This window comes from Drosophila persimilis, unplaced genomic scaffold (assembly GCF_003286085.1).
Source record: "Drosophila persimilis strain 14011-0111.01,24,50 unplaced genomic scaffold, DperRS2 tig00000606-arrow-arrow-pilon, whole genome shotgun sequence".
Classification (NCBI taxonomy): Eukaryota; Metazoa; Arthropoda; class Insecta; order Diptera; family Drosophilidae; genus Drosophila; species Drosophila persimilis.
This window is the reverse complement of record NW_020825324.1, coordinates 2,348,858-2,361,585: the sequence shown is the minus strand read 5'-3', so window position 1 is coordinate 2,361,585 and position 12,728 is coordinate 2,348,858. Positions and strand designations below refer to the sequence as shown.

The 12,728-nt window shown below is 46.5% G+C and overlaps 1 protein-coding gene across 1 annotated transcript in view; it reads right to left on the bottom strand.

Moving 5' to 3' along the window:
- The window catches only part of LOC6597688 (polyglutamine-repeat protein pqn-41), a 38,438-nt gene that overhangs the window by 6,124 nt on the left and 19,586 nt on the right, over positions 1-12,728 (bottom strand). The window contains exons 3-9 of the mRNA XM_026990567.1: positions 12,193-12,311; positions 11,957-12,114; positions 11,697-11,869; positions 11,324-11,518; positions 9,704-10,007; positions 4,998-5,278; positions 2,522-2,767 (exon numbers count right to left, since the gene is read on the bottom strand). Coding sequence (XP_026846368.1) covers positions 2,522-2,767; positions 4,998-5,278; positions 9,704-10,007; positions 11,324-11,518; positions 11,697-11,869; positions 11,957-12,114; positions 12,193-12,311 — 1,476 coding nt within the window. The remainder of the gene's footprint in view (positions 1-2,521; positions 2,768-4,997; positions 5,279-9,703; positions 10,008-11,323; positions 11,519-11,696; positions 11,870-11,956; positions 12,115-12,192; positions 12,312-12,728) is intronic.

Here is a 12,728-nt window from a genome sequence, read left to right as displayed (position 1 = left end):
GAGCGACGGCGGACGAAGCCGGCCCTGTTGAGCAGTCGCAGGGTCCGGAGGTGGGTCTGCTGGCGCCGGCTGTCGAACGCGCTGCTCGATCGCTGCTCGCCGCCCATCGCGGGGCTGTTGAGTGTGTTATGGAAAGAGTCCATTTCGTGTCGCGGTGTGTACGGTGGGGGTCGAGTCAAGGCTGCACGATTGTTCGATTTGCGCGGAAAACTTAGTCAAACTGGTATTGCGGCCGGGAAAATTGGGAGAAGCCAAAGGTAAATTGAAAAATTGGAAAAACTGAAAATTTTGTTTTGCAGTCTAGGGAGAGCTCGAATCTGAGATCCTTTCTGTGTTGAAAACTGTATAAAATAGCCCCAATGAAAACTGTTCGAGTGACACTTGGGGCTTCGGACTGACTGTCCGATCACTTGGATCGTCCCAAAACCAGTATAGTGCCCCACTGGGAGCAAAGCAAAAGACAAGCTGACAGAAGCGAAAGATAGAGGGGAGTGGGGAGGAGACGAAGGTATTCGCCGGCATTAGGCATTAGGCATCGAAGAGCAAGGGCCTCTTGAATGCCTCTTGAATGCTTTCGATCAGATTCGGAGCACACCGAATCACCGACACCTGTACTGACTCGAAACATGCCAGCCAGAAGAGTGAGCGTGAAGAAAAAACCGAAATTTTCGGCTCTGACACAGTAAAAATGGCGAGACCTGCTTCGTTCGGTCCGGTTTGGGCGAGCGATTCGATGCACAGTAACGAGAAAGCCGAGACGATTCGATTGGGCTGCCTGTTCATGCAGGGCGGATCGATCAAGAATTTGTAGCTTGGAGCACAAGAGTCCTGCCGTGACCAGGATGCAATGCCCTGCGTCCAGGCTCCCCCGTTTGCCGGGAATCACAAGGATGAGATGTCTACCCCTGGGATGTGGGTGGTGGGTATTATGAATGGCTGAGGGTAAGAGGCGAACGCAAACAGAATAACAGAATAAAGAAACTCTGACAGTGTTGAAGAATCAACGAAAATGAACGAACGAAACAGAACAGAACAGAACAGAACAGAAAGAAAGAAAGAATGTAAGAAGAAAGAAAATCAAACTCACCTCACGCGCGGCACAGGGAGTGTAGCAGTAGAAGGTGCAGCAAGTGGCACGTGGCACGTGGTACGTGGCACGTGGCGTGGGGCACAAGGAGTGTAGCAGTAGAAGGTTTATACAGGGTGCAGCACGTGGCTCGTGTTGATGGTTGCACAAATAGTTGGAAGAGCGATAGAAAGAGAGAGAGAGAGAGAGAGAGAGAGACGACGACGAAGACGAAGACGAAGACGGCTTGACTTGTGGCTTAGTCTGTGTCTGTGTGTGTGTGTGTATGTCTGTGTAGGAGCTATGCGGAACCAGGCTCTGACGATACTCATTTGATCCTTGCGGGGGGTTCGGTTTTACTTATCTTTTTATTGACTTAGTTTTCATAATATTAGATTTATTGCTTTTGTTTCTTTGATTGGTTTGTTGTTGGTTGGTTGGTTGGTTGGTTGGTTGGTTGGTTGGTTGGTTTTATCGCGGTTTCGGTTCTCATTAAGCTAAAGCTTAGGAATTAGTACTGTTCTCAGAATTTGAGTAATGACTTCGCACACAGACAGTATATGCACATTACAACACATTAAGAGAAAACGAACAAAAATAAGAAAACGGAAAAGAAAAAGTTGGAAAAATAATTAGTTTAAGGTAAGGAAAGGTGCACACAGAAAAATCATGATATAAAATGTGAAACGGGGGTGGGTGAGGGGTTGAAGGGGGAAGCAAATGAGAATGAGAATGCCAGCACACAAGGGAGGAAAAAGGAGGCATACAAAAGCAGGGGTCGTTGAACCGATGGCCCTCTCTGTTGCGGCCATGTCCCAGCCGAATGTGAGGGCAGGGGAGTGGAGGGGAGTAGAGTGGAGTATAGCCATCTCGCTTCTATCTGTGCCGACGGCAAGGCTGTACAGAAGTCATTCGATAGTATTCCACATGGATATGCCGCAAATAGGGACTAATTCTATTATCTTTACCATTAAATACTTTAAAAGTGGACGAATACTCATATTCCGCAGGGCAGACAGAGAGCGATAGGTTTCTTTCGGGAAAGCAGAGGAGAGCGGAGCGCAGAAACTACAGAAAAACGTGAGCGGGCGGGCGGTAACGTGAATTCATACCAACGAGAGAGCGAGAGAGCGAGACAGCGAGAGAGGCCAAGTGCGATTGGGTTTCATAGCTGGCTGCTTTTGTCGCGTACTGGAAGCAGTGCAGGAGCATAGCAAACGGTAAACGGCGATCGATCAGCGGCAACGACACACACACGCACACGTACACGAACATAGAACGGATTTAAGCGATTAACAGAGCTTACAACAAAAACAACAACAACAGTAGCAGCAGCTTTAGGAAGGAGAGCAAGGGGAGCGCACTGGCTGAGAGAGGAGAGTACCATGAGGAGCGAGAGGGGGCAATGGAGAGAACTGGAAAGAGAGGGAGAGAGAGAGAAAGAGTGAGACTCACCTTCGCACTGGACTCGCCATCACCAGGGGCGTTGCCACGCCCAGCGGCTTAATTCGTTGCTGCATGGTGGGTGTCGCGGTGGTCGTCCCGCTGCGTTGATTTTGTGCTGCTGCCGCCGCCACCGCAGCCGCAGCGGCCGCCGCCGCTATAGCCTGTTGCTGCTGGACACTGACGCCGTAGCCAACGCCGCCGGGATGATCCGGCGATAGGGCGTCGCTCGTATAGCCGCGCTGCGGATCCAGACCCCTGCAGAAGCAACAGAAAGAACAGTACAGATCATTCGTGGCCCCAAATATACAGAAAGTAATATAAAGAGAGCACGGCGCGAGAGTACTGAAAGCAAGGGCCGCGGCTCTACTTTATACCCGTCACTCAGTCACTCAGTCACTCAATCACTCAATCACTCGATTTTATATTTTTTATCGGTCGAACCGTTTGGGAGGTTCTCGGAGGGTATATTAGATTTGATCTGTGGGTTTCTTTTCCCTTTTTGTTTCCCTGGCAATGTTCTCTGCCCTCCGACAGATCGCGCACATTGCACGAGGAAGAGTGTGTGTGAGAGAGATGGAGAGAATGAGTAAGCGCGTGGAAGGGATTTCTTTTGTTCCTTCTGGCTATATGGAAATGCCCATATGTACAGCTGCGCCGAAAAAAATAGCACCAGTGGACTAAATTGTCTATATTGACGGATTTTGCTTAAGCAATGGTTCTAATGAACGTTGTTAAGACTAATATATAAACTTTAAGGTATAATTAATCGTATCGCAGAGCACTGGTATAATTTGCAAACTCCAGTTAAGAATATTTGAAAAGAAAAGGATTTTATCAGAAATTTGGGCACCAACAAAAATAGCACCAATTTACAAAGAAATCAAAAAACTATAAAATACAAGGAAACTTTCCAAATTTTTTTGTAAAATATGTTACTTTAGTTGTATTTAAAGGTTAGCGTTTTGTTGTAAAACCTTTGGCAGCAACAACAGCAGCTCAACATATTGGCATTTAAGCTCACCTAATTTTCGCATCTTTTCCTTGGGATATTGATCCACGAACCATGCAGGATACCCCAAACATATTTATTGTTCTTTGATTCCGCATTAGAAACATATTTTTTAACTTGACCCAAAATATTAGCAATGGGGTTCAAGTCTGGAGACTGAACAGGCCAATCCATTGCACTAAGAGAATTGTGCTCGAACCATTTTCGAGCTCTCTTTCTAGGTCGTTTTGTGTCATTTTCCTGCTGGAAGACACAAAACAACTCTATTTCGTATTCAGCATAAAGCAGAATCACTGTTTCTTTGATATTGACATAGACATGTTGATCCATAATGGGGTTGTGCCATGTATTGGATCACCTACTTATTACGAAAATCATGCCCATACGATTTTTCTTGCTTTTCTATGTCTAATGAATTTACATGTGAGTCAGGGGGTTATATTCTGCATTCGGTAGTCGTTTCACACAAGAACAAGACCTTTTTACACCAAAAAATAAATTTTGGCTTTAGTCGGACCACAGGATGTTTCTCCATTTTCGTTGGCCCAACCTCAGTGCTATTTTGCATACCAAACTTTTTTTGCCCTATGCCTTTCCGTGAAAAGTTAAATTTTCCTCGTACTACGAGTACCCATTTTACGTTCTTGTAAACAAGATCTAACTTTCCTGGTACTTGACGATTTTTTAAGATCCTTGCTTTAGCTCTGTGGCCGACTTAAATGGGTCCTCCTTGCTCTCACGAACCAGTAGTTTTACCAGAATTGGGAATATCGCGGCCTTTCTTCCACGTGTTTCTTGTTAGAAACATATTGAAAAGCATTGCTAATCATTTCTTTTGAACAACCGACAATTTGCCCCACCTTAGCATAGGTCCTGCCTTCTGAAATGAAAGTTTTGATCCTTTGGCTTTTTTCTTCACTTTAGTGCTTTCCAAGACCCATAAATACTTAAATTTTGTAACTTTCTTGTCACAATCACCTAAAGCCACCGATTTTTAATTCAGTCAAGAAGTTAAAATGTCAAGAAGCTCCGAAAAGTAGGAGCTTTTACATAAAACAGTTACTGGTGCTATTTTTGTTGGTGCTCTATTTCGCTCTTCTTTCGCAAAATTGCCTAATGTTATATGAACCGTTAGAATTGAGAGAGTAAGCACACTTCTCTCAGACAAGAGACATATAAAGCTACATTATATTGCAGTAAAGTCCAGCAAATGTTGGACAGAGGTCTTGTTTTGAAGGAATAAAGACGGTCGTCCCTACTGGTGCTATTTTTTTCGGCGCCACTGTACATACATACATATCTATTTATCATTATATACCACTCAAAAGAACCGATCTTCAAACTCATTCTGCACTAGGTAGAGGTTCAAGTGGTTCAACCCATTGACTCTCCCTCTCTCTCACATGATCAAGCATGCTAAGCCACACTGGGAGAGAAGGAGATGTGCGTTGAACACCTTAGGACTGAGGAACTCACCTGGGCCGCGCATGCGGACTGTGGCGCGGATGGTAGAGACGCATGTGGCGGGGCGAGTCGCCTCCTCCGCCGCCGCCTCCGGCCGTGCTCTGGGAGTTGGGCATGCCCGTGGCGATGCTGCCGTTGAGGCCACCGCCGCCGCCGCCGCCGTCGCTCACCTGCGGCAGGTAGAAGTTGCTCGAGTTGTGTCGCTGCAGCGGCGGCGTCGGCTCGCAGTCTTGGCTCTGCGAGGCGGGTGGCGGCTCCAGGTCCGTGTCGGAGCACTCTCGTCCGGGCGATAGCTGTGGATGGGCAAGCGATTATCGCAGAGTCGGGGATTAGTTATCGATTGACAGCCGATAGGCGACAGGGAGCAGCAGAGATCGACACAGACTTAGGCCTACTTTAAGTTGCGTTCGTTTTAGAAAACAAATAATAAAAAACGGATAGAAACGATAGATAGATAGGAGAAACAGACGTAGAAGATTTCAACGGAAATGAAGGAAAAGATGAAAAAGATGGAGACAGAGAGACAGAGAGAGAGAGAGAGAGAGAGAGATAGAGATACAAGGAAAACATACAAAATTGTACACAAAATGTGGAAATGAGGGGGGAAATGGGGGCTGTGTCGGTGTATGTGCGTGTATGTGTGGAATTCCCGCCGGAAGGGGTCAGCAGGTGTCCAAGGCCCCAAAAAAAAAAAAAAAAAAAAAAAAAAAAAAAATACTGGAGAGAGGCCGAAGGACGAGAGCGAAAAGAGGAAGAAAGTCTCCGGAAAAAGCACTGCAAAACGAAAAGAGTCAAAGAGGAAATCCAGAAAAAGGACGAAGTCCTTGCGGATTCCCTGGCAGAATACTGCAAGGACAGGACATACTTTTTCTACCCGAAACTTGAGTAAGTTTCTGTTGGAAAACTGATCACGAATCACGAAACAAAGGGCGCGCCAGGACCAGGATCATGCATCAGGCATCATGGTGTAGGGAACTACTATTCCGTATTATTTCATTGTTATTTAAATTGATTTTGTTCAGCTTCTTCTCGATTTGTCAGCCATCGGTATAGGCCGTTAAGAGCATTGTATCGTGAATCAAGAAAAGGTATCACTGATCATAATGGATGAATTATCGAATCGCAAAGAATCCATCACTGATCAGGGATCACGACGGACAGAGAAGGGCAGACAAGGTCAAGGTCAAGGAGGCGTCGCATGCTTTGGAATATGTATCTGCAAGATATTTGTTTCCTGCTCTTTTTACCGTTTCGAATTGCTAGTGTAGTGTGGAGACAGAGAGAGAGAGGGAGAGAGATAAAGATAGGGAGTGCAAAGGACGGGGAAGAGTACCGAATTTTGAAAAATTATTGTATTTGAAGGGAAATCATAAGAGGAATAGAAAAGAAATTGAAATCAATATTTCTCGGGGGTAAGTCATGGTCAAGGTCAAGGTCAATCAATCAGGAATCAAAAAAAATACAAATTAGAATACAATTAGAATTTTTGTTTTGTTTTTGGTTTTGGTTTTAGATAGTTTTTACCTTTATCGGTGCTTGCAGTAAGTGTAGAGTTTTGTTCTTTGTTCTTTGTTTTTTTGGTTTTCTTTTGCTTTCTTTTCGAGTTTTCGAGTTTCGACCAATTCTTTTCGATATAAGTATGTATGCTATATGGTTCTATATATACGTATGTGGTAGTACTGATGTAACACACGACACTTCTGGAGCGGGCCAGAGCGGGCCGCCCTACTAGTAGAACACGAAACGGAAACGGAAACAGAAACAGAAACGGGTTAAGATGCCCAAAACGGAAGGAAGCGGGTCAACTAAATATTTAGGTGTATATCGCAATGCAAACAATACGGGAATACGGGTATATACGGGCAGGGCAGGGCAGGGCAGGGCAGGGAAGGGCAACTCAACAGCTCCATCCGCATGCATGCAAAGTGGGGAATGGGCGGGGAATGTGGGTGGGGAGGTGGTGGTGTTGGTGTTGGTGCAAAACTAAACCCCAAGACTGCGCCTTGTCGGCTCTGGGTCCCGAATCCAGTCGAAACTTCTGGCAGTCCGAACAAAGATCCTCCGACACCCAGAAGAAAACTTTCACCGCGAGGCACTACCACTTCTACATTTGTTGTCGATAGGTTCTAGGTAATTACAGTCTATCGGATGGATCGTTCGTGGGGTTTATGAAAGTTCAGTGTTGTGAAACGCACATATGGCTGGGTCTTCAAGAAGACCCTAAAAGATTGCTCGCACACATTAATCCGCTAGGGACGAACCAATGGTCGCCTCCGCAGATGCCTCAAGAGGCGACACCCACTTCACCTGCCTTTCCTTCCTATTCCGCATTGGTGAGGCGCGTCCAAGACGAATGTCCCCTTAACGAGCAGCCTTTTGTCATTGTATTTTCGCGTAAATTTATCTCAAATATGTTTAGTTAAAGTTCTCTACCAGAACTGGCTTTTAGTCTTCTTTCTTGGATTTTCTTGGATTAATATGGGATGTGCTGTGCTCTTTATGGATGGGCTTTATTAGAGGACACATTTCCTATCAGAAATCAAATATATGTACGTACATATGTTCATCCTTTATTGTTTTTTGAGTTTTATAATAATTAAATCGGAAGATTCTTCCATGGGATCTCTCTTTATTCCACAAAAATGTTGGCTGATGATACGAATTTTCCCGTATAACGAATTGAGTCTTAAGACATCTCATAATAGCAGACGGAAGCAGAAGTGCATTCCAAATATAACCCAAAAAATCGTAGGCATTTGTGTTAGGCGAAGGAAAAATAATCTAAAAATCAGTGAATGGAGGATATATGTATACTATTGAGGTATTTTACAGATTTATGGTACATACATATGTATAGGGGGAGGGGGGATATGTTTTTGCCAGAAAGATAGCCAAGATAGCATTAGCAGAGGCAGAGGCAGAGGCAGAGGCAGGGGCAGATGAAGGAGAAGAAAGTAGAGAAAGAGATTAAGAGAGAGCTGGGGTGTGCGTGTGCGTGTGCTTGTGTGCGGCTGGTGTTTGTGTGCGAGTCATTTGGGGGGTCCTGAAAGCGGGGTGTGGCACTAGCTAACTAATCGTCCGCCCAGCCTCCCCCGGTGGCGAGGCAGCGGGATGATGGAGAGAGCGGAGAGAGCGGAGGAAAAGCGGGTAAGCAGCAGCAGGAGGACAGGCTACAACTTTCTTTCTACCCCAAAAGCAGAAGAAAAAGCGAAAAAGCAGCTAAACAGAAAAGAAAATACGGCCGTAAGTGCAGTGCAGCAGCCAAAAAGAAAACAAAACAAAAATTATATGTTTGAAGGCCAGAGTGGGCGGGGTGGGAAAGGGGGGAGATGGGGGAAAGAGGAGGAGGAGGAGGAGGAGGAGGAGGCGCAGGTTGAAGGATGAATGCCAGCTGGGTCTGGTGGCACGACACGTGGGGCACTCTATTTTGTCTCTCTATTTTCATGTCTGTGGTACAGTGAAGCATCTCTTAGGCGGACGGACAGTCCCAGTATATCCCGAGAGTGCTGTGAGTACTGTTTCTATCCTGATGGGGATATATGGCTGCATCTCCCAATACCCGACCTTGGCGATTGAATATGGATTCACTTTGAGGTCCCTCCGCCAAAAGGGGATCTAGTGGGCCCACACCTCAGTGTCTACTGTGAGCTCTCTCCCATTAGAAGACTCTTCTCCTTGGCTTGGCGGACCGGACAGTGTGAGATCCCTTCCTTTACGCTGAGACCAAGTCCTGTGAGCACTCATAGGATGTGCTCTGATGTCTCCTGCTTCCCAGCACAGAATCTAGAGGGGATAGACTCCCCAATGGTTTCACTATCTTGAGGTGATATCTCAGATGAGAAGCCGAATCTAATGGCTTTTAAGTCAATAAAACCCTTCAGGCTTGACGATGCGATCGACTGATGCGATTTTATGGTGGTGCTGATCAATAACCAATATCCTCAAAAACGATTTATTTTCTTTAGATTGATTATCACCCGTTCAAGGTTAGAATGGCCTCCCGGCTGGCTCCCTTGGGTTGAGGTCGGAGGCAAAAGAAAGTGGAAATCAGAGCCTGTCTGGTGCACTCTTTTTCTACGATTTGGTATTTATAAATTATCAAAATCATTAAGCAGAGTGGGGGCTGGGGTGGGCTGGGGACTAGAGCAATAGAAGGAGATCCAAAGAAAGAGACAGAAAGGGAAAAAGAAAACAGAGAGAGAGAGAGAGAGAGAGAGCGCTCAAAGCGAGATAAAAACAAAACAAAAACGAAGGAAACACGAAGTAACGGAAACATAAATAGAAACAGAAACAACAACAGTTAACGGTTACAGTTACGGTTTAAATGGGAAAAATATGGACATATAAAAAGTAACACCAATTACGATTACAACAACATTAGCTAATCCAAACAACAAACAACAGGTGGCGCCAGCAATGCCCGCACTAGCCACGAAAAACTAGCAGTAAGACAGAGAGAGCGATAGAGCGAGAGAGCGATTGCTGTCGCCATCTGGAGAACTATAGGGTATAGTATGTATGTATATTGGGTATATTAGTTAGATACAATAGATATAGGATACATAGATATATGTAATGGGAATCTGAATTTGTTCTTTTTTTTGTTGGTTTTTTTTTTTTTTTGGCTTTGCATTTGTTTTGCTCGCTCTTTTGAATGAGTTGTTTCGAAGTTTTTTGGTTGTTTGTTTTGTTGCAAAAATTGTTTTTTTTTTACCCACCTTACTGTAAAGCGTTGTGCTGCCCGACCGTTGATTATAACCATTGCCCTCGGCCATATAAGTCTTTACCTGAATTCCACGCTTCTCCCGACTCGACTCGTAGTAGGAGCGGGGCGAATACTGCACCGCCGTACCACGAATACCGCCCCCGGCACCGCCGCCACTGCCGACAGCAGCAGCAGTCCCGTTGCCACCGGCACCGCTGGAATTGTTCTGTTGGTTGGTCCGATCATTGCATATCGTGCTAATGGCCTGGTTCTGGGTCTGCGATCGCCTCGATTCGTACTTCTTTGGGTTGAGTAAGCTGTCAGAAGGGACAGACAACAGATAGAGAGAGAGAGAGAGAGTGAGAGAGAGAGAGAGAAAGAGAGTATTAGATGCCTGTAATATATTGTTTGATTACATGTTTATTGATAATATTGAATTGGGCAAGTGTAAGATGTATCAAAAAATCTCGGCTGTTTGCCAGCAGGGCTGCTCTTCTTTTCTGCTGTTGCGTTGCTGCTTCTCGACTGTTGCTGGCTTATTGCTGCTGTTGATCTACATAGTTCACTGTTACTACTGTTAACCAGCTTCTCTGTTGCTGGCTCTCTGCTGTTAACATACTTATCCGCTGCTGCTTCTCTTTTGTTTCTGCTGCTTGTTTGCTATTGTTGCTGTTAAACTGCTGTTGCTGTACATAGTTCTGCTGTTACTCCTGTTAACCTGCTTCTCTGTGGCTGTTGCTGCTTCTCTGCTGTTGATCTAGCTACTGCTTTTAATTTGCTTCTCTGTTGTTTCTGCTGCTTGTTGCTGTTCTGCTGTTACTCCTTTGAACCTGCTACCCTGCTGTTGATCTACATTGTTCTGTTGCTATTGCTGTTAATCTGATTCTCTGTTGCTGCTGCTGCTTGTTTGCTGTTAATCTACATAGTTGTGCTGTCCACCTGCTTCTCTGCCGTTTATCTCGTGCTGTTGCTCTGCTCTCCCTCCGACGCTCTTCCGTTAAAGTTTGTTTTGCTGTTCCCCGTCGCCTTCTTACATGCACACGTACAAATGTATACTAAGAGCGTAATTTAAGCTCCCAAATAGACTGTACAGTTTAGCATTTGATTGCTACTTAAGCAGCAGCAGCAGCAGCAGCAGCAACAACAACGTCGGATGATTCGAGTGCAATTGACAGGACGGACAGTCTACACAATAGACAGTTTGACAAGTTAAATCTAACGATTTGAATAAATTGTGTATGGATTGTCAAACGACTTGCAACATTCTAGATTCTCTGGCCTCTGTTGAGTGTGTGGGCGGGCGGCGGTGGGCTGCATCGTAATTGCACACGGCATTCGATTATGGCAGGTTATGGCATGATTGACGTTGCTGGCTACCAATTAGCAATGCGCCGGAGAGACAAGTGTCTCCCATTCAAGAGTTGAGCAATTAAATTTAACAATCACAAATCGATATCATCTCGAACGCCCCACAAAGCCCGCCCAGCCACCGCCACCGCCACCGCCCGCAACAGGCGGCAAGCATCCATGTCGAGCCATGTCGGGCCATGTCAGGCCATGCCCCAAATACACCAGCACCTGCTCTGGGAGGGAATGTATGGGGCATGTACACATGTAGGTGGCCTCCACTCACCTTGGATACTGCGGTCCGAACTGTGTGTAGCAGCAGTTGTGCCAGCAGCCGCGCGAGAACGGATTGTAGCCGCCCTTGAACTTGCCCGTGACCTGCTCGTTGGTGGTGCGACCCCGTGACACCAGCACCATGTGGAAGCCGGTCAGGCCGAATATGGGTATGGCCAGTATGGTGACAAGGCCCATCAGTATCATGCTGTGGAAGAGATCGCAAATCGCCAATCGCAAAAGGGTTAAGGGTTAAACCAAGACAGAGACAGAGACAGAGAGAGAGAGAGAGGGGGGGAGAGCGGGGGACAGAAATCTCTGCCTAAAGCTATATACATATATATAACATATGTAAGTGCTGTTGTGTTTGTTTTGGTAAAGGATACGCTACAATTGGCGCCGTGTCCTTGATGTGGGGCATTATCTTGAGCACATAGACCAGGCACAGCGAGAATATGCTCAGCATGTGTATGGAGAGGGAGACGAGGAAGAAGAAAAAGAACCGATAGTTCCTCCGGCCGATGCAGTTGTTGACCCACGGGCAATGATGGTCGAAGGTCTGAAACGAAATCGAGATCTCAGTATCAGTCTCAGTATCAGTACCTGTAAGGCGGAAGGGGATGGCAGATTGGCAGATGGGACTCACCTCTATGCAGTGATTGCATACGGAACAGTGGGAGCAGCGGGGCGGGCGGTAGAACTTGCAGGTGACGCACCATTTCATCTTGACGGTGATGCCGTTGATCTCAGCATTCTTGTAGAGCGGGGCGCGCAGCTCCTCCTCGCAGTCTTCGTCGGGTGAGGCTAGAATACAGTCGAAGTTTAGGCTGTGCGGACTGGCGCTGGCCCTCGCTCGGCCCTCGTTTAGCCCTCGCTACATACCTTTGGGTATAATGCCGGGGTCCATGAACGTCGCCAGCGTGAAGTTGGCCAGCACGAAGAATGTGATCACGCCCTGGTAGGCCAGCACCCATGGATGGCTCTTCACGTAGTACTGGCAGCTGCGAAAAACACACAAAGCAGAGGTTTATTCCGTTGCTCAAAGGGTGGGAAATAGGTCTGTACATGTGTTCTATCTGTAGTACGTAATCGTTCAAAAATTTTACAGGCTCAAAGGCGGCTACTCTCTCGTGCATAACCCCATCAGGCAGCATTCGGCGGGAAGGAAGGGGGCCCCTAGTTCAACAGCAAACATTGGGCCTTGGTGGGTGGGGAGGCGTTCTGTGATTAGGCCCAGAAGCAGAATCCACATTATTGACCATTAAATAGAGTCAAACAACTAGTGGCAGGGCCATCTCTGTGGGAACTGGCCACCAGCAGGACTGGGACTGGGGACTGTAGCCGCAATCACTTTAGAGACTACTGAACCGGAATTGCACTGCACTCCCCCTGCTCCCCCACTTGGCCCACTGCCAAGC